Source organism: Chelonia mydas, chromosome 4, assembly GCF_015237465.2.
Source record: "Chelonia mydas isolate rCheMyd1 chromosome 4, rCheMyd1.pri.v2, whole genome shotgun sequence".
NCBI lineage: Eukaryota > Metazoa > Chordata > Testudines > Cheloniidae > Chelonia > Chelonia mydas.
Window position 1 is genome coordinate 94,493,890 of NC_057852.1, and position 26,486 is coordinate 94,520,375.

The 26,486-nt window shown below is 41.2% G+C and overlaps 1 protein-coding gene across 3 annotated transcripts in view; it reads left to right on the top strand.

The window, feature by feature from the left end:
- Window positions 1-1,274: 1,274 nt before the first annotated feature.
- The window catches only part of KCTD8 (potassium channel tetramerization domain containing 8), a 158,699-nt gene continuing 133,487 nt past the window's right edge, over window positions 1,275-26,486 (top strand). The window contains exons 1-3 of one of the 3 annotated variants that reach the window (XM_043544425.1): window positions 1,275-2,680; window positions 12,940-13,040; window positions 13,672-14,146. In XM_043544425.1, coding sequence (XP_043400360.1) covers window positions 1,810-2,680; window positions 12,940-13,040; window positions 13,672-13,674 — 975 coding nt within the window. In that variant the 5' untranslated portion in view covers window positions 1,275-1,809 and the 3' untranslated portion in view covers window positions 13,675-14,146. Of the gene's footprint in view, window positions 2,681-12,939; window positions 13,041-13,671; window positions 14,147-26,486 lie in introns of those variants that run through there. The other 2 variants (XM_037897861.2, XM_007069338.4) reach the window with 2 other exon arrangements.

Consider the following 26,486-nt stretch of genomic DNA (forward strand, 5'->3'; position numbering starts at 1 on the left):
ACATTTCCAGTGCAGGCACTTGGTGATCAGTGCCTCCTACCAATTGGGTGAGAAATGCCACCCCCCCCCCCCCAAAAAAAAGATAAAAATGGAATCTACCTGCTGCCTACTGGTTTTTGTACCCAAGCCCTCAAATTCCATTACCTCAATGGAGATCAATTCTAACTCCTTCTACTGTACAAAAATACCTTGAGCCATGACACAACAGTACCACAAAAAACCTAGATGTGGCATGTGGATCCTGCCAGCTGCTGGCTCAAATTCCCAATTTCTATTACCTAAATGGAAAAGGAAAAAGAGTACTTGTGGCACCTTAGAGACTAACAAGGTGCCACAAGTACTCCTTTTCTTTTTGCGAATACAGACTAACACCGCTGCTACTCTATTACCTAAACAGAGAACAAGTCTAGCTATTCCTATTGTACTAAAAAAATGCCCCCAGACCTAGACATATCCAAGCATAACAGGCTGTAAATACCAAGATGGGCACCTGCATCGAATTTAAGCCTCAGAATCCCCAATTCTAATATTAAACCCCTAATTTTAACATACAAATATCTACAAACATATGTAGAAACTCATTTTACACCAAAAAAATCTAGACCTCTACATCCTTTCAGGACAGATTACAAATATATACACTGGGAACACTAGTCCAGCCAGTTTTGGGCTCCCACTTTGCAAATTCCACTGCTTAAACAAACAGAGAACAAGTTTAGCTGCTCCTATACTAACAAAAAATCCAGATGGCAATGCATCCGGGTTCAATGGTGCCACCAAAACCAGGATGTGGCACCTGGATCTTCATGGAAAAGGCAATTTTTGGGGGTCTAAATCACCCAAATTCCACTGCCTAAATAAAGAACATATTTAGCTGCTCCTATTGCATCTTGAAAATCCAGACCCTGATGAACCGCACTGAAACAGCACAGCAAAAACTCAGATCTGGCTGCTGGATCCTGCAAATTTTAGCCACAAAACCAGAAAGAGAGAAGACCTATTGATTCTTCAGTTCCACCAAAAAAAAAAAAAAAAAAAAAATCTGCTGCACTCCCAATACAGCCTGTAGCCTGCTGGATCTGGTTAATATTTGGTTGCATACCTGCAGTTTTACAGTTTTGAATTTAATAGCTGTGCAGCTTCTCCTAGCGGCGCACCAGAATAATTTAGGCAGTAGAATGTAGGGGACTGGGATAAAACCTGGCAGGATCCGGTTTTCCCCCACTCCCAGTAACACCCTTCAGGTTGCCCCTTTAAGGGACAGCTGCTTGCAAAGTTCCAGCCACTTCTCCTTGCTGCTGGGGCTTGACGTCAGCGCGGCTTTCCCGAGCTGCTGCCGCCTGGGGCTGGGAGTTGCTGCTGCTCAGGCACAGCGGGGAGGCAGCGGCGGGCAGAGGCAGGGCTCTTCATACCGAGAGGGAGCTGGTCCCACACACCGCCCTTCGCACTCCTGCGGACGGCGCGGCACGCTAAAGGGGCTGCAGCGCCTTGGGAAAGCCCTCTAGCTGGGGCGCTGGGACAGGCACCCTCTTTGGGGGCAGGGAGCGGGGCCCACGCCTGGGAAGACGCTTCCAAGGGAAGGAGGGCGGGGAGGGGGGGCACTGAGCGGAGCCCCGCCCGGGAAGAGCCCTCCGCATGGGGCAGTGAGGGGGAGAGGCCGCGCCCCGGGGAAGTTCCCTGCAGCTGGGGCACGGAGCCGGGCGCACACGTGGGCCGAGCCCTCCAGCCGCGCGGAGCCAGCCCGCCTGAGCAGACGCGCGCCGTCCGGGCGAGGGGGGCTTGGAGGCGCTCCCTCCGTCCATTGCAGCCATGGCTTTGAAGGACACGGGCGGCGGCAGCGGCATCCTGCCCATCAGTGACATGGGGTCCTCCTCCCCGGCGCCGTCCTGCTCGCCCTTCCCCGAGGTGGTGGAGCTGAACGTGGGCGGCCAGGTGTATGTGACCAAGCACTCCACGCTGCTCAGCGTCCCGGACAGCACCCTGGCCAGCATGTTCTCCCCGCGCCGGGGCAGCCAGGCGGCCGCCAGGGAGCTGCCCAGGGACAGCCGGGCGCGCTTCTTCATCGACCGCGACGGCTTCCTCTTCAGGTACGTGCTGGATTATCTGCGGGACAAGCAGCTGGCCCTGCCCGAGCACTTCCCGGAGAAGGAGCGGCTGCTGCGGGAGGCCGAGTACTTCCAGCTGGGGGAGCTGGTCAAGCTGCTCTCCCCCAAGGTCACCAAGCAGGGCTCGCTCAACGACGAGGGCTGCCAGAGCGACCTGGAGGACAGCAACTCGCAGGGCAGCGGCGACCTCCTGCTGCGGGCGGCGGCCGGGGCCGCCCTGGAGAAGCGCTCGGGCTTCCTGACCGTGGGCTACCGGGGCTCGTACACCACGGTGCGGGAGAACCAGGCGGACGCCAAGTTCCGCAGGGTGGCCCGGATTATGGTGTGCGGCAGGATCGCGCTGGCCAAGGAGGTGTTCGGGGAGACGCTCAACGAGAGCCGGGACCCCGACCGGCCCCCGGAGAAATACACCTCCCGCTTCTACCTCAAGTTCACCTACCTGGAGCAGGCGTTCGACCGGCTCTCGGAGGCCGGCTTCCACATGGTGGCTTGTAACTCCACCGGCACCGCCGCCTTCATCAACCAGTACAGGGAGGACAAGATCTGGAGCAGCTACACCGAGTACATCTTCTACAGTAAGTTGCCCACCTGGCAGTAGTCCCAAGGGAGGCAGGCCCAGGGCTTGGTGTGTGTGTGGTCGGGCAGGCTGGTGGTTTCCTCCGCCAGGACTCAGCCCGATTGCAGTGCCCAGGAGCAGGGGCCGGTTCTGAGCGGGATCTTGTGCATGCCTCAATGCAAAACCCTCCCTTATAAAATACTTTAAAATATTCATTACTCCCCCCCCCCCAAAAAAAAGAAGGTTGGAGGAAGAGACTTGGCAGCATTTATTTAAAATGTAGAAAAGGGCTAGCTGCCGACCTCCCCCCCGCCCCCAGGGGACAGATCAAATCCCACTTACTTTTGCTGCTTCTTTTGCTTTGTGGGGACAAAGCAAGGAAACTACTGCACTTTGGGGTTGGGGGGCAGAGTCCTAAAGCAATCCTAACGGAGGCGCCTTTGGAAGAACAGGTTGTGGTCCCTCTGCTTCTAATTTGTTCCAGTCAGACACTGTTTCCCCTTTCAAAATGTCCATAGGATTGAACTAAACGCCCTGTAGGAAGCAGCAGTCATTCATGAAAACTCATAGCTTTACAATGCAGGTGTGTGAGTATTTATTTGTACCATATGTAAAAAGAGCTTAATCTGGAATTTGTAAGAAGTTGATTCTGAATACAGTGCATAGGGACTGGCTAATAGCAGCGCTGGTGCTTGTTAGGTGTAATGACTGTTAGGAAGCAGGAGAGAGGTTCTGAGTGAATCCACGATATTTCAGATTTTTTTTTATCATACGTCAAAACCATAGTTATCGCTAGTCAAAAGCTGTCGAGAGTAACAACCACCAGCCTTGCTTTTATCTCTCTCTCTTTAAAGATGTACGTGAGTTTGGGAGAGAGCAGTGATGTCTGACTTTGAGGGTTTCACCGTTTTTGTTCAAGTTGGGCTTTGCAAAGATTAAAACAGCAGTGCTGGAAGCAAGGAAGGGTTTTAATATTTTATCGCTACATTTCCTTCCGTTCTCATTAACTGCAAAGTAAACAGACTCCATCTGGGCACATTTTCAGTGAAGGATAGAACTGAACCGTGATGAGAGAATCCACTTTCCGAAGGGCATCAGAGAAGAAAATTCCATGGCATGCACGCCTTAAACAATTCTTTTATAGTGTACCGTGGTATACTTATAGATTTCGTGTCTTTCGAAAATGGCAGAATGACATGTGGACGTTTGTTGTTAGACTGCACGCTTTAAATCGCACCAAGTGCACTGTGTAGGACGATGATAGAGAGCGATTTGGACTAATGAGAACACAGCGGAATAGAAAACACCAAATCATGTGGCAGAGGTTTGTTTCTTTCAAAGACCCAAGAAGCCTTAAACCTGTTTAATGTGTTGGAGAGTTGAGTTGAAGCCTGTGGAAGAGATAATCGTTTTCCCTTCAGTGGCTCCTCCTGGGTTTGTGTGCTTTCATGCTTTCTGAGCACAGGGGGCCTGTTTTAGTAAAACATCTGCCGGGGAGATTCGGAGGTAGATAGAACCGCTTCTAACTTCTCCCCTAGTAAGCCTAAATGAAGCAACCTGTTTTGCGTACAAAGCCATAGCTGGGCAGAGTGTTTAACAGCTTGGCCATCAGAGGAAAATTAATTCCATAACGCATACTACACTGTGTTATGTAGATGGTCAGCACCATCCAGCTGCTGATTATCTTTCAATAAGATATATAACAGTGTGTATTAAACTGATATTTTAGGTCTATAAAATCACACTGCTTTTAACTAAGACGACAAACACTTTGAGTTTTGTTAGGAGGGCTTTCATTTCACTTTTCTGGATCGACTTTGTAAACTATTTTAATGATTAGTTTCCCCCTCTGTGTGTGTGGTGGGGAGATATGCATAGATATTCCTAAATCTATAATACATTTCCAATGGTTATAACTGAGACTGAAAATATCCAAAGTTCTGTTTTTTCCAGAAATAGTTTTCCAAGTATGTAATTATATATTTCTGTGCATATTAATCTAATAGTGATTTTTTAAAAGATTAATATTCAATAAAGCACACTGATTTTTATTCAAATGTGAAAAGACAAACAGAAATATTATGGCTCTATTAATTATAGTTATTAATCCATATTTTTTCTTAGAACTTTAAGATCTGTTCTTGTCCACTGAAGCATTGCAAACTTTAAATATTCATGACAAAGGAGTAATCTTTATTTTTAGTTCGGAATTTTACTTTACTTTTAAATATATCAATTATGGTCTTGACTCTGTAAGCCTCATGTGGGTCATGAGAATCTTGCACATGGAGGGTTTACAGGACAGACCCTACATTAAATTAAATGTCCCCTTAAGGTCAAATCCTGTCCCAGTGAAGACAAGAGGAGTTTGCCACTGACATCAGTAGGAACTGGATTTGGCCTTTAGTGCCTGATCCAGAATTATTTATTGTCCTCAAACTATTTGTAAAAAGAAAAGGAGTACTTGTGGCACCTTAGAGACTAACAAATTGATTAGAGCATAAGCTTTCGTGAGCTACAGCTCACTTCATTGGATGCATACAGTGGAAAATATAGTGGGGAGATTTTATATACACAGAGAACATGAAACAATGGGTGTTAACATACAGACTGTAACAAGAGTGATCAGGAAAGGTGAGCTATTACCAGCAGGAGAGCGGGGAGGGGAAGGGGAACCTTTTGTAGTGATAATCAAGGTGGGCCATTTCCAGCAGTTTACAAGGACAGTAGGAGGGAAAATAAACAAGGGGAAATAGTTTTACTTTGTGTAATGACACGTCCACTCCCAGGCTTTATTCAAGCCTAAATTAATTAGGCTTCAATAAGTAGGCCTAATCACATCAGCCACACTGTCAGAGGCTCATTCACCTGCGCATCTACCAGTGTGATATATGCCATCATGTGCAGCAATGCCCCTCTGCCATGTACATTGGCCAAACCGGATAGTCTCTACGTAAAAGAATAAATGGACACAAATCAGACGTCAAGAATTATAACATTCAAATACTTCAATCTCTTTGGTCATTCGATTACAGACCTAAAAGTGGCAATTCTTCAAAAAATACTTCAAAAACAGACTCCAACGAGAGACTGCTGAATTGGAATTAATTTGCAAACTGGATACAATTAATTTAGGCTTGAATAAAGACTGGGAGTGGATGTGTCATTACACAAAGTAAAACTATTTCCCCTTGTTTATCCCCCCCCCCCCACTGTTCTTGTCAACTGCTGGAAATGGCCTACCTTGATTATCACTACAAAAGGTCCCCCCACCCTCCCCTCCCCCCACTTTCCTGCTGGTAATAGCTCACCTTTCCTGATCACTCTTGTTACAGTCTGTATGTTAACACCCATTGTTTCATGTTCTCTGTGTATATAAATCTCCCCACTGTATTTTCCACTGCATGCATCCGATGAAGTGAGCTGTAGCTCACAAAAGCTTATGCTCAAATAAATTGGTTAGTCTCTAAGGTGCCACAAGTACTCCTTTTCTTTTTACGGATACAGACTAACACAGCTGCTACTCTGAAACTATTTGTAGTTCTTTGTTGGGTGATTTTCATAATATTTTGTTTTGGATTGTGCAGTGTGTTGTATGTTACTGTAAAGACCAGTGCTCTGTTTTACATCATTGGGCGAATTAATCATTGGTGTAACTCCATTGGCTTCAGTGTAATTATATGAGGGATGAATTAGATGTCATTGTAATTTTTATTTTGTTTTGTATTTTTCCATTCTTTTTTATTTGTAAAAAGAAGAACATGTGGTTAATTTTTTTTTAAAAAATGACATTTCAACTTGACAATTCTCCTCCCGTTGGAGGGTATTTTTTTTTTTACCTACTATTGTTAAAAGTAACACCTAAGATTCCTACAGCTGAAAGAAATTAGTGAAAAATGCTTTCCCTATTTTTTCCAGTTTGTTTGGTTTATGCATTTGACAGAGCACTTTGTTCAGAATAATTTTATGGTTTCTTTTGTATAATTAGACCGTTTTCCCTACTGGTTGTCTTTCACACAGCAACAGGGGAGAGGAAAAAGTTTTGTAAAATCACAGAAACTGGCAGAGGGAAAAAGGCACAGTGAACTACCTGAAACTACTTTTAAATCGTTTTTTTGAAACTAACTGTATTTCAGATTGATGGTGTAATTCTGTGCATATTAAACAGAATAGTTTGATTGGTTACATTGCTTTAGAAATGTAAAGGCAAGCTTGTGCTTGGCCCAGGCACAGTATGCAGTGGGGGAATGGCTATCCCTTGCACCCCTGCCTTTGTGCTACTCACCATGAGTGGAAGGACTACTCAGGGCTAATGTATTTGCTGGCACTAGATTCTCCCAAAGGAGGGGAGAAGCTGACAGTGCCATGGTCTCATCCCCTCCTTACCCACAAGCTGAGCTGGCTGGGTATAGGAAAGAGTGGATATTGCAGTCTCTTCAAGTATGGCGCAGCAGCCACACTTCTGCTATGCATGCTGGAACCTGAGGAGGAATTGGGCCTGCTACAAGGGCGATTTCCCCAGAACTCTCACTGAGGAGGCTGGTAGTAGTCATACTGCACTCAACACAGAGCGGTGCCCTAAAGGTACAAGAGCCCTTCATGTTTTCACAACTAAAGCACTAGAATAGTTGAATCTTATTCTGTTACAAAGTTTTGTGTTTGTAATTTTTTTTTCATCTCACATCTGAATGTTAATTTGGTGTTATGTAGGAAAGAAGCCTAATTTCCTGTTACATATTCATGCTTTCATCTTTCAACAACTTAAAAAAATCCTTTAGCTATCTTGTTCATGTTAGTCTCAGACTTACCAGGCTCAGTGTTAATAATTATACACTAATCATATAATAGTCACACAGACCTCAGGATTTGTTGACTGTTTATTTGTCGATTGTGGACCTTTAACTGTTTTCTAGGAATGACAAGCTATACACTGATTACTAAAATATACTGATCCATTAGATTAATGAGAAATATACTTCCAAACAGCTTCTTTAGGGTCAGATCAAGCCCTTTGATACATAGGGAACTACTGATGTAAGTTTGAAGGCAGAATTTCTCCTTTAGTCTGTACCTTGTGTCTCAGCTCTGAAAAGTGCTCAGCAGATCTGCTTCTTGTATTACAAGTCATATCTGTTTGTTTAGTAATCCAAAATAAGTTATTACTTTTTAATTCATATTGGCACTGCAAAGCCCATACAGCTACAGGAGAGTGGACTGCTTTTTTCCCTCTGATACATTGAGTACAATCCCCCCATGAAAGTTAACTTCCAAGTATAAAACAGAATTTATCTGTCTCCCCCGCGTCCCAGATGACAGCAGAGTGACACAGCTTACTATGTATAATGATGCATACACATGGGATTAGGGGGAGAGAAAGAAGGGACCTCCTTCTCTCTGCAGGACACTTCCAAGCTGTCATCCAAAAGTGTTGATTAATTGGCTGGTTTTACATAGTATGTGATCACTATTGCCCTACTCCTCCCGTTGCCTCATTTCACAGGGTGCACCACTCACTGCTGGTCTGGCTCCTCCTTCTGGTTGCTCTGGGGATTAGCTCTTGAGGTCAATCCCCCCTTTGTGGTTTGTATGTCATCATCCTGTCACTCCCTCTGGTCTTTAGCCCCTCTGTCAGTCCCAGGAACCACAGTGTCCTCTTCGTGACTCAGGCCTCCGGCTAGGTCATTCAGTGTTCCTCCCTTCTGGGGTAATACAGTTCCTTCATCCTAGCAGTCCTAGGCACTTTTCCTTTTCACTGCCCCACAGTAGCACTCCCTCGGTGGCTGGCAAGGGAGCCCAGGCCCACCCTCCTCTCTAGGTTCCAGCCCACGGACCCTCAGCTCAACAGTCCTGGGCTTTCCTCTACCAGCCTTCACTGATACTTCTCTGAACGGCTTCTTGCCACACCTGGTTCCCCTTCTCTCTCTGGTTATACCAGCTCCTAACCCTCCTCTCAGCGACTGGCTGCTGCCTGCCTTCCTGCTGCCTTTCCTAGTAACCCCCATCTGTTTCCAGCTACCTGGCTTTATACAGGCCCCACCTGTTCTTGCACAACTGAGCCTGCTCTCAATTAGTTCCATGCTCCCTGGCTCCTCCTCCTTGTGCAACCTGTGGAGTTAATTGGTCTGCTTGGCCATTTGTGTATAGGCGTGACTACCTGCCCTTTCCTGGTTACTGTACGCATCCAGTCCGCCAGCCAATTCCAGTAAAAAGAATAATTTAAAATAGGCTATCAATCCAAATTTATAAGTATTTATTAATGACTTGAAACCGCTATCTGAAAGGATAGATAAATAAGTAGCAAATGGAAAAAAAGGTACTGATAATCCATAAATTTAAAATATGGAAAAATAGCTAAAATGTAAGTAATAGTAGGATATATGGAATGGAGCTCTGGGATCACTACTTGTCACTGAACATAAGCCGCCATATCTGCAGTGGCATATAAAATGAGTTTACAAAAATTTTCTTTAAAATTTTTACCTCTCTCAATTCCTAAAATTTTTAAAAGATCATCATTTCCTTCACTCCATTTGCCACGAGCCATAACCACGAGACCAAAGAAGTGGGCATTTGTACCTCCTGTTAGTTTCTTAATATCTTCCTCCAATTCGAGGTAATAGGCAACCTTCTCTTTGTGGGCTTTCTCCAGACTATCGGCGTTATCCTCCCAGTGAATTGTAACATCCACCATCACCACCACCACAGTATCTCCTTTTATAAAAACAATATCCGGCTTTCTCAAATTTCCTTCTTTAGTTCTCAGCTGAGGTTCTACTATTGATTTCCACCCCAATTTGAACACCTTATCTACTACCACAGAAACTACCCTATTATGTCGTCTTATCCTAGCATCTTTAGTTTTAAAACATTGTCCAGATATATGTGGTATTGTCTCCCTAGCCTTACCACACCATCTACAGGTGGCATTTAATCCTTCTCTACCGCTTGCCAATGTTTCCATTGTAGGGTAAACATTAGCCCTAAGCTGTAATGCAGCAATCAATGAGGAGGATTTAACCATACCAGATCTTTTCAAAATTGAGTTACTAATTACATCATTTTAAAAATACTTACCTACCCCCTGGCACCTCAACCCACACCATCTAAAAAGTCTAAAATCTAAAAAATTCCTCCTCCCTCCATTTCTTAGAATTTGGTGTTGCTGTACTAAGAATCAATATTTTATCAACTAAATTTTCTCCAGCATACATACAGGATAAATCTATCCAATTATCTTTAGACACAATATGTCTTCGCCATTTGCGGATAAGCGTGTTGGGTAATTGTACACTAAATTTGGTTAATGCAAGTCCTCCAGTTCTTCCCCTTGCATAAAATAATCCATCGGTGGTACTTTTTGGGAGATGTAAAATCTGTTTAGCTATTTTCCTAACTAAAACATCCAGCTCATATAAAAGATAAAAAGGGGGCTCAATTAAAAGTAAATTATAAAATAGCCTAGATAAAATATACGTTTGTAAAATCATCTGTTTTGGGGCAGGTTTAAGAGGAGTCTTACTTAAACTCACTCCATTCAATCAGGTTTCAGAGTAGCAGCCGTGTTAGTCTGTATTCGCAAAAAGAAAAGGAGTACTTGTGGCACCTTAGAGACTAACCAATTTATTTGAGCATAAGCTTTCGTGAGCCACAGCTCACTTCATCGGATGCATAAAAGTGGAAAATGCAGTGAGGATATTTTTATACACACAGAAATTGGTCTGTGTGTATAAAAATATCCTCACTGCATTTTCCACTTTTATGCATCCGATGAAGTGAGCTGTGGCTCACGAAAGCTTATGCTCAAATAAATTGGTTAGTCTCTAAGGTGCCACAAGTACTCCTTTTCTTTTTCCATTCAATCAATTTGTCCTTAAGAGACATTCCTCCAATCCCAAGGATCTATCCTCGCCCTCCAAGTATTTTTTGAATTCTCCTGGATGTACATTATTGATAATTTCAGTACCCATTCTCCAGTTATTCTTGGGGTTAATCACATAAGTCTTCTATTTTGCTAGTATGTGAAATCCCTTATTTTTTTTCATATTAACCCGAAGATTGTTTTTTGCAGAAATTAACTAATCTAAAATTCCTAGATTTTTGGCCATCCCTTGATATGACCCACTTAAAATTGCCACATCGTTGGCAAACGCCAACGATGTGACACTATTCCCTTGAACATAAAACCCTGAGCCCTCGGTTTCCAGCTTAGTTAACAAAGGATCCATGGCAATATTAAATAAAATAGGAGATAAAGGGTCGCTTTTTTAACCCCACTCCTTATTAAAATAGACTCACCCAAACCCTTGTAGTGCAGTTATCGTATAGGTCTTCCTTATAATTTCTATAATGTACTCATCTATCCCAAAGCTCCTCAGGCCGGACATAATATGTCCATATCCCACCGAATCAAATGCCTTAGCCAAATCCACAAATACTGTGACTAATTCCTCCCCATTCCACTTTGCTTCCTTTATCAAATTGTCTAAAATTGAGATATTCTCTTCACATCCTGGAAAACCTTTTTGTCTATTGCAAATTTTGACTGCAGATCCTATTGTCAATGGCCTCCAGGAGGATAGTTTCGTTATTTCTTCCTCAATTTGCACTTTGGGAATTAAAATAGTTCTATTTTCTTTAAAAATATCTGGGACCTGCCTATTTAAAAAACATATATTAAAAATTTTCATGAGAATTAAGGAGTCCAGGTTAAAAATATCCCATAAATCATTCACTGTTGTTTTATCTGGGCCAGGAGCACTATCTTTACAAATCTCTCTCAGGGCCTCCCTAATTTCATCCACCAAAATAGTACTCCATAATAAATCATTATCGACTCTTTCGCTGGCAGGGGGCCATCCTATTGTACTTCTATGTCCAATTTTTTCCAATGTATCTACATAATATGCCTCATTATCTTTGAGGGGAATATTACATTTACCCCATTTGGTTCTCCCATAATTATGCGTGCTAATCTTCTTTTATCCTTAACAAATAATTGTTGGTAACATTTGTATCTAGCCTTCTTAGTGGCATATATTCAAATGGTGTTAGACTGTCTCTTTCTATCACCCACCCCTCCATTCCCTTTTCTATTATTATTATTCATCTCCTGTTGCTCCTCATATCTACTTGTATCTGTCTGTATCAGTGAGTTACACAACTTTTCCACCATTGCCCACCCAACACATTTAGTCTGATTTTCCTTTAATAAAATTTCAGTTTCCTCTAGGCTATTCAATATTTGTCCAGCTTTCTTACTTTGTCTTCCTTGCCTACATACCTTCCCCACCTTGTCCACATATGGATGCTTCTTTAGTGGCAAGATTTTCTCTTTATGAGGCAGAACTTCCAATATTTTCTCTTCATTCCTATCTACCTCTCCCACTTCATCGATAACTCTATCTTTCTTAATCTTTCTCTTAGCCAATTCATGCCTTTTATCTGAAATTTGTTTATTAGTCTTTGTTTTTAATTCACTTTCAATACACTTATTTATATTCCTTTTCCCTACATACTTGGTCTCCAATTTAATAAGCAACTCAATGTCATGATCAGTCCAAATTCAAGATCAAGAGCAAGTAGACTCTCTAGTCTTACTCCTAGCCGCTATATTTTCTTTTCTCTGTTCATTTTTAATTGCAGGATGCCTGTGTCTACAATGCTGGCTTAGGCCCTATTTAGTATGGAAAGCCATTGCACAACTTGAGCAGGTATAGCCCTTCACTGCGGTATCCACTTCCCTGGGCATGCACGTGGGGTAGTGGCATGCTCTATTGTGGAATTGAAAGGATTTACCACGCTTTTTGCAGACCACTCTAATGGCCTTACTTTTGTGTACTACATTAATATGTTTTTCCCTTTTTCCAAACGTTGCTAAAATCTGTGGGCAAATGGGACAATTAAAACAATCGATGGGATATTCTAGATAAAAAACTCCATCTTTCCATGAGCTACTATTTAATAAATTTGGTAAATTAATTAAATTATCTGTATCTATATTGTTAAAAACAGTAGTTAAATTAGTATTAAAATGTCCAGATTCTTTAAAATGCGGATCTTCAAATGCATTTAAATACTCAAAACCAGGATTAAAATTGTCCACATCTAAATTATTAGAAGTGTCATTAGTAAAAACCATAGGTAAAAATGATAAAACATCATCCGCCCAGTCCTTATCTATCAATTCAATTTCCTCAACTCCCATTTCATTTTCAATAGGGAGGTCTCTTTTCTCAGACTCGTGAGAAATCCACTCATTAAAAAATGTCTTGTCCATAGGTCCAGCGACCCGAATTACTCCCCTAATATATTTAACACAGCCAGCCGGGGCATCAAAGCCGGCAGCGGGGGCGTTGTTTACCCGGTCCAGCGCCAATCCGGTATGTAAATAATTTTTTTTTTTCCATTGTTAAAAGATATAACCCTTACCAGGGGGAAGCTAACCCATACGTGGGGGAGACTACGCTTACCAAGGGGAAACTATCCTTACCAGGGGAGCAGATTTTTGTTGGGGCTGCCCACCCCACTCCCCACACCGACAATGCTGTGTGCTGTGGACACCCCATCACATCCTACAAAAGTGTTTTTCATATTGAAAGAGTAATCCAAAGTTAGTTCTTTACTTGAAATGATTACAGGCAGCTCAGTACGGAGATCCTGGTTGGTCACTTTTCAGATAAGGCGTACAACTTACATTTTGAGCTGTCTGACTTCTTTGTTTTTCTTGGTGCTTTTGTGTAATATGGAATTGCCTCCACATGCTATTACTGTACCTTCTTCTGGAAAATCTAATTGGTCTTAATGGATTTCACATTTAACATCTGCTCCTCAGTCTGAATTACGGGTGTTGAGAGCATGGTGCTCAGCTGGAAGCTGTCTCTTCTGAGTTGACATGTTTATTATAAGAAAGATCCAGTAATACCTCGTGAAAAACTTTGAAATTTTTTCTGTTTTAGACATTTTTGTTTCACATATAACATTTTCTGCTTTCCTGTTTTCATTTGTTACTAGTGACACTTGCATGGATTTATGTTGCTTATTTTCCACCTGAAGATAGCCCTCTGTGAGATCACTGTGGTTTCTGTGGAAATTGTCACAAACAAGTGATAATGACTTCTTAATCAGCAGGGAATAACCAGCAAGAAGAGATGAAGTTTTAGGAAACAAATACTGTGTTTTTATAAAGATAGTCCTTTTTGTTTTCATAATGGAAAAAAAGAGACAAGAAAAAACACAGTGCACTTTTCCCCTTTTAAAACGTCACTTTGATAAAATATTATGTGAGGTGTCAGCTTCTCTTAAAGTGCCAAATCTACAGCTCAGTACCTAGCATGAGTGCCTGGGGTGGGCTGATCAACAGAGATCTCCAGGGCCCTCTCCAGGCCACAGAGTGGTAGCTGAGCCATTCAGTGGTGATTTCTCTAATCAAGAGAAAAGGCTAAAGTAGCCTCTGTGGACTCTTACGTGGCATCATCTTGGGAGAGAAGACAGGTAGATCCACATAGATGTAGATCTTTTGGATCCACCCTCAGGTAATAAATTGGTACTAACTCCTCCCTCACCGATGTTTGCCTGCATCTAAAACTGACCATACAGCCTGAAAACAATTCAAAATTTCTGATCATGTCAGGATCTAGGCTTGTTGGGTCTGTAAGACAGTTGCGCAGGACCATGGCCAATTTTATCAGTCTCCTAGCTTTTAGAAAACCAAAGCAAAGCAATTTATTGAATATCCTGCCTTGCAGTGGTGACAGCTCACACCTTGATTCAGTCTAAAAATAAATAAATGATGCCTATTCTATCTCTTGTCATTCTTCCCAAACATAAGTCTCTGAATGCAAAGAGATGATCAAACTGGGGACCCGTGAATTGCTGTTCTAGGAAAATTATTTCTTTTTCTGCCACCTTTAACAAACCAAAATAGTATATCTTATCCAGTCCAGCATTCTGGGACATTAATTTCACTTGTTAGTCAAATAAGACGTAGATTTGGTTTATGTATTGATTTCAAACCATGCAAGAATAAAGAATATTAGTATGTATTTTTAAAGTATGTTTTTATAATAAATGAATCAACTATTAAAAACAATCTGAGCTCCTCTTCAAATGGTATGTAATTGTTGCAGTTAAAACTGTAGCATGAACCTTTTAAATACTGTTCTACTTTAATAAAAGCAAGCAAGACCCATGAGCTGATTTTTTTTTTTTTTTTTTTTTTTTTAAACAAGATGTCGGTACCTTCGACAATAGTCATATTTAAAAATAGGGTATGGTCACCCCCTAGGTTGGAGAGGGGTGGAGCTGTTGTGAGTCTAATCTCTGATTTTATTTTTTAAAATGACTGGGAAAACCTTTTCTTTGCATACTGTAGGCGAAGAAAGGTATTAGATGACCAATATGTATGTAAAATCATTTTTATCTGTGGTACTGGAAGCCATGGGCACACTGGTTTTGATGCCATTCCAGAAATGTACTGCCTGAATGTACTGCCTGTGGATGACTCTACTACTGAGAATAAAGCTAGAATGTCGGAGAAGCTGCCTTTGCTGGATTCGTAACATTTGCCGGATCTGTAACATCTTGTAGAACTGCTTCTTGATGTCAGATCACTTCAGTGTCTTTTGTAAGGATTTATTTATCGCGATACTTTCAGGGAAACTTTTTTACTTTTCCATAGAGGAGTGCGCAAACCATATGATATTTTTATTGAAAACATGAACTTTTACTAAACTACTGCTCAGACACTGAGAGATTACTATAAACAAACCAATTTTTTTTCTTGAAAACTTGACAATATCAGATGTTGATTCAGCGACATTTTAAATGGTCTTTAGAAAAATAGGTTACTATAACAAACTTTCACTATATGTTAGCTATCTCTGTACCTGCATGATAGCTGCTGTTCTACTACTGATCCTTCCCTGTGCCGCAAATGCTAAATGTACCACATTATGAAGAGAATCTGTGAGGTGAACAAATATTCACTAGGGATTAGATAGAGTGAGACCATAAATATAAATTTACTCAGTTTGTGATACAATCCCATGGTTAAACATGAGTCCCCCAAAGTGAAAGACTAATGTGTTTAAAGCAACATACCAGACTGATTATGAGGCCACTTTCAAAGATGCTAACAGTGTTTTTGTTTTGAGGTCATTGGAAGACAGCTAAATACAGGCTTCCCCAAGTCTCCTTCCCTGGCCATCCTTAACAAACACTAACACGGTTTGGGCAAAGAGATCATAAATATTAAGAACTTTTTCCCATTTCATCAGTTTAAAGGATAGATCTTCAGCTGTGTCTGAGCTCTAAGATGAGGAGGGAGAACAAAAGTGGCTGTGTGTGTCTTTTACACACCCCCAATCTCAAGGACTGTTCCAGACCAGTTTGGCTCCTGTATCATTCAAAGCCAGTTTAGGACTGGGCTAGATTATTTCAGTTTGTAGCAGTCCCCAGGGTGCTAGTCCCCCACCAGAGCTATGTAAAGGGGCCACAGTATGGGGCAGGATCTGGACCAAAGTTACCAGTCCACCTCCCCACTTTCCAAATTGAACATTCTTCTTGTAATCCTGTTTAATTGTTGAAAATGCTCGTAGTCACTACACGGGATGACATCCTAGTCACGCATATACTCAGACTGATAGATTAATTTCCAAAATGATCCCAGCCTTTATTTCCTTAGAGAGCAGGAATCCTGAAGTCCCTCCAAAACCATGCTCGTTTGCAAACTGGGCCAGGCCCAAACAGGGTTGCCAGTTTTGGTTGGATGTATTCCTGGAGGTTTCATCACATGACATAATCATTAATTAAAGATTAATCTTTAATTCCTGGAAGCTCCAGAACAATCCTGGAGGGGTGGCAACCATAGGTCCAGTGGAAGAGTATGTTACATTTCAACCTTAAAAAAGTTATGAGGTAGTCTGTTAGGTTGAACGAACCAAAGGTATCACAATGTGTTTCTGGGAAAGTGTTTGATTGTAGTTTTGATTAAAAAAATGTGTGTGCTTTTTGAGAAAAAAGTAATTTGTTTTCTTCTTAAAATTCATATGCTGGTTGAATGAACAGAAAAAACCCATATGTCCAAACTGAAGTTGTCATAACTAGCAAAGGGTCAACACTCTTATTTGCATTATCTGTGTACTTGATTTTTTTTTATTTTTTTTTATTTTAATCAACTAAATATCACTGTCCTTTTTAGGTTTTGCATCCTATATAATCATTAAGGATTATAGAATTAATTTACTCATGGATTTTTTCCTTAACTTAAATGAGTCTACTCCCATAAGTAGGATCTAATAATGGCTGAAATTTAGTCCTGTGTAAATGACCAGCAAAAAGCATATGCAACACTTAAGGCCTCAAAATAGGACTTCATTAAGATTTAAGTGGTGTATAGGTCTGTGTTAGTTCTCCCTGCAAGGGGACATTTTAATGCTCATGAGTGAGCGTTTGCATGATAGAATCCAATGTCTATTACTTAATTGGTGTTCTTGCTTGGATTTGACTAATTCTGGAGAAGAGGAAGGTTCAGTTTCTTAATTGTTTTTAATATATAGCCATACCAGTCAGGGGCCAAGCAGTGATAATTTGTTATTTTTATGTTTGTAGTAATTATGTCAATAATTTTTAATTGTTTTTAACTAATATATGGGAACTAATGAATAAGGTCTGTTTCATAAATATGGACAGACCATTTTGGGAGAGTAATATTGGATAGAAGAATACACTGATTCCCACTGCAGAATGTTGGCAAACTCTCACGTGTCATCATTTCTACAAAGACTTTAAGGTATAAAACATGTATATATAGAAAAGTGTCACACCCACACTGACATCAATGAGAATTTCACATGTACAACAAAAGGAGAATAAGCCCGCCTTGTTATCAATAATCATTTCTATCAAACGAAACTTCTCCTATTCTATCTTCCAAACATTATATGTATCTGATTATTCAGATGTCTGTAAAACTGTTTGAGTGCTGCATAACTGGAGATGGAAGAAAAAAGTTTGTGTGTGTGTGTGTGTCACTACAATTCATACTGTGCCAATGTGATGACTTACTTCTTATGACTGGAGCTGTTCAAAACTAAGAATTTTTTGTAAAACAACAACCTCCCCCCCCCCCCCCCCCCACACAAACAAAAGCTTTTTGCTTTGAAAAATGTTGGAATCTGAATATTTTTTTGGCCATCTGTATTTATGACACTTCACTTATGAGGGGAGTCAGTATGGGATAACCATAGATAATTTATCTATCATAGAAGTTAAAGATGGGAAAGATATATTGGGTCATATAGAACATCTTTCTGAAAACACAAGCTAGTGCCCTATTGTACTAGGGTTTTGTTCAATCTAGTTTTCCAATCTACCATTCCATCACTTCCTATGGGAGACTGTTATCCAGTCTAATAGATCTTACTGACGGTATTTTTTTTCCTGAAGGTTACTTTTTAATTTTGTCCTTTTTTTAAAAAAATTTCATTATTCTACTTTGGGTGGACAGAGTAAATCAAGCTGGCAGGAGCAAACAAAAGAAGTAGCCTCAGCAGATACTGCAGTATCATCTGGGGGAGGAGATAGGGTCCAACCTAGGCCTCATCTCCAGGGGGTGACCAGCACCTTCTCTAACATGACACCTGCAGACCAACCCATTGTTGACTCTGCTGCTGTGTTGTATCCCGTCCCCTACTCTTTGTCTGTCTTGTCTATTTAGAGTGTGAGCTCTTTGGGGAAGGCACTGTGGGGTCATATTGTCACAGCTGGCCCATTGGCACCATCGTTATACTTATATTAAAAAATAATACTACTCCTGGTTATATTCTTTGTACTCATTTAAATAATTACTCATCATAGTTGGTATTTACACCCTTCTAATATTTATATTTCTCTCCCTTCCTATTAACAATTTGTTAGATAAGACGTGTATTTAATTCTTTTAATGTCCTCGTACTTCAGAAGCCTCAACCTCTGACCATTTTCATTCTTTCCTGAAACTTCTTCAGTTTTTCCAGAGTCTCTGTGGGAAATAACTAAATGCAATATTCTACTTGCAGCTGCTCCAGGACTATAGAGAGAGGTACTGTTATGCCCCTGTTCTGTCCCATGACACCACTGTGTACACAGCTGTAATTGCATTGGGCTTTTCTGCTGTCACATTGTAAACTTCTTCTGTCTAATCTGCTGTCCATTATTTTCCCTACCTCACTTTCAGCATTACTGCTTTCCAGGTTCCTCCCTACTATTGTGTGTAGTTTTTCTAGGGCTGTCAATTAATTGCAGCTAATGCTTGCAATTACCTCAAAACAAATTAACTAGACTAAAAAAAATCATCATGATTAATCACAGTTTTAATCGCACTGTTAAACAATAATAGAATACCAATTTAAATTTATTATAAATATTTTGGGTGTCTTTCTACATTTTCAAATATATTGATTTCAGTTACAACACAGAATACAAAGTGTACAGTGCTCACTTTATATTTTTTATTTCAGATATTTGCACTCTAAAAAAGATAAAAGAAATAGTATTTTTCAATTCACCTCATACAAGTACTGTAGTGCAATCTTACAAATGTAGAACAATTTTTTTAAATAACTGCACTCAAAAACAAAACATTGTAAAACTTTAGAGCCTACAAGCTGAAGCATGAAGAGGCATATAAATGTTCAGCAAATCTGGCATGTGAATATCTTGCTATGCCGACTCCAACAGTGCTGTGTTTTCACTTTCACGTGACATTGTAAATAAGATGCGGGCAGCGTTATCTCCTGTAAATGTAAACAAACTTGTTTGTCTGAGTGAACGGCTCAAAAAGAAGTAGGACTGAGTGGACTTGTTGGTTCTAAAGTTTTATTTTTGAGTGCAGTTCTGTAAAAACCCAAATAATTCCACATTGGTAAGTTGTACTTTCATGATAAAGAGATTGCACTATAGCACTTGTATAAGGTGAACTGAAAAAATACTATTTCTTTTGTTTATCTTTTTAATAGTGCAAATATTTGTAATTAAAATAATATAAAGTAAGCACTGTATACTTTGTATTCTGTGTTGTAACTGAAATCAATATATTTGAAAATGTAGAAAAACATCTAAAATTTATTATAAATTTTTAAATTGGTATTCAATTATTGTGTAACAGTGCAATTAAAACTGTAATTAATCACAACTGTTTTTTAAATGTGATTAATTACAATTTATTTTTTTAATCGTTTGACAGCCTTAATCTTTTCATATTATTTTCCTCAGCTATATGGGGCTTTTAAATCATTTTTATTGTATTTTTGCAATTTGAATCTCATTTTGAGCTTGATTCTGCTACCGTCCTGTTGAGTAGCACCCTACATCACGAGTAGTCCCATTGATGATAAAATTGTTTTTTCGGTGGTGACAAGTGCCAGTATGGGTTATAATTGGTGATAAACCTCAACCTTCTTTAGGATCCTTATTGCAAGATAATTTGTGATGGCATGGTACCTTGTTTTTTTAAATCTGGGCCACAAATCTTCTTACGTATGGAGTTGCTGATCAGGATTATTCCTGCTTCTGTCTTCTAAAAATTTTCGTCCAGAGCTTGGCCCAGTTCGATAGTTGGTAGCTGAGTTCCTGGGTCTCTTCGTAGTGAGAAGTACCTGTTGGCTGTGTACTTGTTTCACTTCTGCTCTTTCTAACGGTTCTGATCTTGCTTGATATCACATTGCCTCATCATTCCTCATTTCTCATTTGTATCTGCTCTGTGGTTTCAATTTGTGACATCTCTCTTGTGGATTGTTTTTTTTTTCAGCTATGTCTGTAGTTCACAGATAAGTATAGATCATCCATAAATATAGCTTATTAATTGCCTCCTTTGCTGCTCATAATATCTGAGTGTGACCAGTCAGAGTAAAACTCTTTTGTTTGCTCTCTCTCTCTGTTGATGGCTTTGGAGCTGATCCTGTGAAATACTCAGTACCTCTAGCATTGTGTTCAGTACCCTCAGCCTTCATTCACTTCAAAGGGGGACTGGGCCAGTGCTGTGTTGCTGCTATTCTCCCATAGACTAGTGGGTGCGGTGAAGATGCTCTGTGCCGACGGGAGAGAGCTCTCCAATTGGCATAAAAAAACTACTCCTGTGAGCAGCATAAGCTCTCCTGCCAACATAGCGCTGTGCACACTAGCACTTATGTCGGTGTAACTTATGTCGCTTGGGGGGTGGAATATTCACACCCCTGCATGACTTAAGTTTTGCCAACATAGGCAGTAGAGTATACGTAGTCTTAGGTAAGCATATAAATCCTTTCCTGTGATGGGGTGTATAAACCCCACCCTGCCTGTTACTAAGGGGGCTACAGCTAATTGGTGGACTATCAACAGCTGGCACAAAAGCCTGCAGACCAAGCAGAATGGGCTGCTGTCAGGGAGTCTGAGGCCATGCCTACACTACAGCTAGTACAGCTACAGAACATAGATGCTTCCTGCATTGATAAAGGAGGTTTTCCTATCAAGGTAGGTAATGCATCCCCCTTCCCTAGCAGCGGTAGCTAGGTGGATGGAAGAATTCTTTCAGTCTGCACTTACTTTGGGGATTAGGTTGACTTAACTGCGGTGCTTGGGGGTGTGAATTTTTCACACTCTTGACCACTGTAGCTATGTCAGCCTAAGTTTGAAGCGTAGAGCAGGGCTGAGGGAGGAGTTTGCATCACCCACAAACTGGCAGAAAGTGGCACAAGGTGCCGATATTCTCAGGGAGAAAGCATTGTGAAGAATTGCTCTCTGAAAGGGGCCTGGAGGCAGGAAGTGGACCAGAGTCTGAGCAGTGAATCAGAGGAAGCAGACCTTAGCTGCTGAATACAGGGTCCTTGGATTGGAACACAGAGTAGAGGAATGGCCTGGGTTCCTTTTCTGACCTCAAGGAAGGGATGTAAAAGCCCCTGGATACAAAGAGAGACAAAGACTTTTGAGCCCAGGGTGGGACTGAAAGTCTGGGGTAAGATCATTAGACTTGTTTTATTGGACTTATTATTACCCTGGAAGAGGCGGGACTGTAAATGACCTCGTTGGAGGGCTGAATTGTGAGACGAGGTAAGCCATCCTAGGCTCAGAGAGGCTATTGACAGGTGGTGCCAGTTGAAGAGACTGCTATACCATGCTTATCCATGTGGGGGTGCACTGGCTGGTGGGTGACCTACCTATACTTCTCAGAACTTCCTTGAGGAACCAGGAACCCAGTGCGGCTCTCTTCTTATGCAAAGGCAAGACTGAGACTTGCATCCCCCTGAATAATAATACCTGTACCATCCCAGGAGATGCCCAGGCAACCAATAGTCACAGTTTCTTCCCTAATTTTCCCCTTATTCCAGAGGGAAAGGGATCATCTGCTACTGATTATCAAGAGCAGATTACTCCTCCTCACACTTCTGTTAAAGCTCTGCCTGGTAACCCACAACCTCTCCACCCACTCCTTGCCCACCTGGGGTGGGGGGAAGTATTCCTACAGAGCCTGCTCTTCCTTCCCCTGCAGAAAGGGTGTGCAAGACAGTACAAATGTGCCTAGGAAGCTATAAAATGACCAGTTCAAATGGCCGAAATAATGTTCACCTGTGTACACCGGTGTTAAGGGGTTTTTTTTGATTGAGTTAGCTTAACTTGACTGAGCAAACTCACTTGAATAATTCATCATCTTTTTTTGCTCATTTAGAAAAACTGCTTGTTTGCACAATGTTTAGTGCAATGTACAGCCAGTGCTGTTTCAGACCTTTGGGAATTATTGGAGCACAAATAATAAAACATAAAGATACTTAATGTGTTTACTTTTAGAACTTATAAGGAACTCTGATACTGCAGTGGTGAACCCATTGGAAAATTTTAGTTATCTAGGGCACATTCGTACAATGTGCTGACCATTCTTGGAATGAGTGTAACAAATTTCATTTAAGTGAACATCAGTTAAAGTGGCCCTTCTCTGAATGTGCTGAGGTCTACCTGCTTTTAAAATACTTCCTTTTTTCATATACCCTGCAATGTAAAATTTAAAAGATAAAAAATTATGAAATTGAAGAACTGGACTATTCCTTCCCTCCTACCCCCTTATAGATTTAGTATATATGGGTCAAATAAAATGTTTACTGTATTGAGGTATCACTTTACAGAGTTAGAGTAGTAGAATAATATTCCAAGTACTTAATATTGCTTAGTGTTGGGGGAGCCTCTAACAGGACCCATGTGTATTGCAGTGACTTGCACACTAAGGGCCAGTTTTAAGTATTGTGGCAGCTTCATCTCAGAATAGCTTTGCATGTGTGTCAGTCCTAACATTCTATTTATGTAGCCTTTTGTGTTTTAATGTTGTTTTTCACATGCAGAGATTTGGCATGCAATGAGGCATCTTAGTCCCCACTTACCTTAGTTTTGCACCATTGTAACTACAGTCATTACATGGAACTTTCATTTTGGGAATACATTACTTTACAAAAGAGAGCGATCAGGGTTTAAAAACAAATAAAACATTATACTCACAAAGCCAATACAGTTAACATGGTTTAAACATAATTCTAAATAAGTTCAAGTGACACAGATTAAAAATATGTCCTCCTAGTTTAGAGTTTAAAGTTAGTATAAGAATGGATTTTATTTATTTTTACAGCGTCAGCGAGCACACTGGGGACTGGACACTGTAAAATAAATGCAATCTATTATTATATTAACTTTAAAGTCTAAACTAGGAGGATGTTGTTTTTAAAATTCTTTTACTTTCACGCCATGCAACCACATTCGAGTCAATGGGAATGTACAGGGTGTAAATCAGTGCAGAATTTGGCTCATTGTCCATAGTGGATAGGTAAACTGTATTTAAACCCTGTTAAGTTGAACTTCCTTATTTAAAATGGTATTTAAAACCAATTCAGATAACTAGGCATACTTCCAACATATGTGGGGTAATAGCTTGTCCTCTATAGAAGACTATGGGCTACAAACTGTTTTTTGTTAATTATAGTGAAGTGTGGAGAGAGTGTTATTAAGGTTCAGTGATGTTAGGAAGAGAAGCACAATGCAGCCTTGTTATCAGGGGTGGCATTATAATATTGAACTTACAAAGAAATGTTTTTAGTTGCTCTTACTTATGCAACAGTCTATCAAAATTATGAACACTTCTATAGCAACATCTCTTCTCGTGGGCGATGGCTCCACAGATGTGATAATGATAAATTGAACTCTATGATAATTAAATTACTGTTTCAAGATTGCACTTTACAGGCCAGCCAAAGGAGTTAAATAGTTCCCGGTTGGTCTTAGGTTCATTTTCAGGTGGGAAAAGAACTTTCCCTAATCTTTCCTGGCACCATTTATATTCTGTTTTCTGCTGGGATTTAAAAATATCTAAAACTGAAATTAAAGCCCTGTTTTGCATTTGTGGTTGTCACAACCTTGTTATTTTTCCTGGTAACTTTCTGAAAACTGGCTGGGCATGAACTGAGTTTCTGCATGCTCACCTCTCCGAGTAAAAATAAATATTTAAATTAAGTAGTTTGAATAAGTTTACTCTTGTTGGGTCTACTAATTTCTGTACATTCAAACAGTGATTTTCAAAGAGTGAAACTAATACTACAATTATAATGGCAACTACCAATTCACTTTTTGCAGACCACATCAATGAAAAGAGAGAACAGAGTCAGAGAACAAAAACTGCTATTTTAAAAGCACCTTGTAGGACAGTAAAATGCATGCAGGGAAAGTGCCGATTTTGTCACTATTTTTAATCAATATTTGGGCGGGGGTGGGGGATGCTGATTACCGCCCCACTGTTCTACTCTGCATATTCTGTTTCTTGTAAACAGCTGAATTCTGACACTTGTCCTTTTTTTCTGAAACACAAGCAGCTTTAGTTATCTCAATGATACTGGCAAAGTAAGTTGAATCACAAGCTAGAAATTGGCTGAAGTGAGCTGTAGCTCACGAAAGCTCATGCTCAAATAAATTGGTTAGTCTCTAAGGTGCCACAAGTACTCCTTTTCTTTTTGCGAATACAGACTAACATGGCTGTTACTCTGAAGCTAGAAATTGTGATTCTAGTGGGGGGGGATGATGGATAAAAATCTGTGTTCTAAGTAGCGTTGCCAACTTTGTAATCGCACAAACCTGAACACCCTTGCCCCGCCCCCTGCCCTGTCCCTTCCCCGAGGCCATGTCCCTTTCATAGAATCATAGAATATCAGGGTTGGAAGGGACCTCAGGAGGTCATCTAGTCCAACCCCTGCTCAAAGCAGGACCAATCCCCAATCAAATCATCCCAGCCAGGGCTTTGTCAAGCCTGACCTTAAAAACTTCCAAGGAAGGAGATTGTACCACCTCCCTAGGTAACGCATTCCAGAGTTTTACCACCCTCCTAGTGAAAAAGTTTTTCCTAATATCCAACCTAAACCTCCCCCACTGCAACTTGAGACCATTACTCCTTGTCCTGTCGTCTTCTACAACTGAGAATAGTCTAGAACCATCCTCTCTGGAACCACCTCTCAGGTAGTTGAAAGCAGCTATCAAATCCCCCCTCATTCTTCTCTTCCGTAGACTAAACATTCCCAGTTCCCTCAGCCTCTCCTCATAAGTCATGTGTTCCAGACCCCTAATCATTTTTGTCGCCCTTCGCTGGACTCTCTCCAATTTATCCACATCCTTCTTGTAGTGTGGGGCCCAAAACTGGACACAGTACTCCAGATGAGGCCTCACCAATGTCGAATAGAGGGGAACGATCACGTCCCTCGATCTGCTCACTATGCCCCTACTTATACATCCCAAAATGCCATTGGCCTTCTTGGCAACAAGGGCACACTGTTGACTCATATCCAGCTTCTCGTCCACTGAAACCCCTAGGTCCTTTTCTGCAGAACTGCTGCCTAGCCATTCGGTCCCTAATCTGTAGCGGGGCATGGGATTCTTCCGTCCTAGGTGCAGAACTCTGCACTTGTCCTTGTTGAACCTCCTCAGATTTCTTTTGGCCCAATCCTCTAATTTGTCTAGGTCTCTCTGTATCCTATCTCTACCCTCCAGCGTATCTACCTCTCCTCCCAGTTTAGTGTCACCTGCAAACTTGCTGAGGGTCAATCCACACCATCCTCCAGATCATTAATGAAGATATTGAACAAAACTGGCCCGGGGACCAACCCTTGGGGCACTCCACTTGATACCGGCTGCCAACTAGACATGGAGCCATTGATCACTACCCGTTGAGCCCGACAATCTAGCCAGCTTTCTATCCACCTTATAGTCCATTCATCCAGCCCATACTTCTTTAACTTACTGGCAAGAATGCGGTGGAAGACCATGTCAAAAGCTTTGCTAAAGTCAAGGAACAGCACGTCCACTGCTTTCCCCTCATCCACAGAGCCAGTTATCTCGTCATAGAAGGCAATTAGATTAGTCAGGCATGACTTGCCCTTGGTGAATCCATGCTGACTGTTCCTGATCACTTTCCTCTCGTGTAAGTGCTTCAGGATTGATTCCTTGAGGACCTGCTCCATGATTTTTCCGGGGACTGAGGTGAGGCTGACTGGCCTGTAGTTCCCAGGATCCTCCTCCTTCCCTTTTTTAAAGATTGGCACTACATTAGCCTTTTTCCAATCATCTGGGACTTCCCCCGTTCGCCACGAGTTTTCAAAGATAATGGCCAATGGCTCTGCAATCACATCCGCCAATTCCTTTAGCACTCTCGGATGCAACTCGTCCGGCCCCATGGACTTGTGCACGTCCAGCTTTTCTAAATAGTCCCTAACCACCTCTTTCTCCACTGAGGGCTGGCCATCTACTTCCCATGTTGTGATGCCCAGCGCAGCAGTCTGGGAGCTGACCTTGTT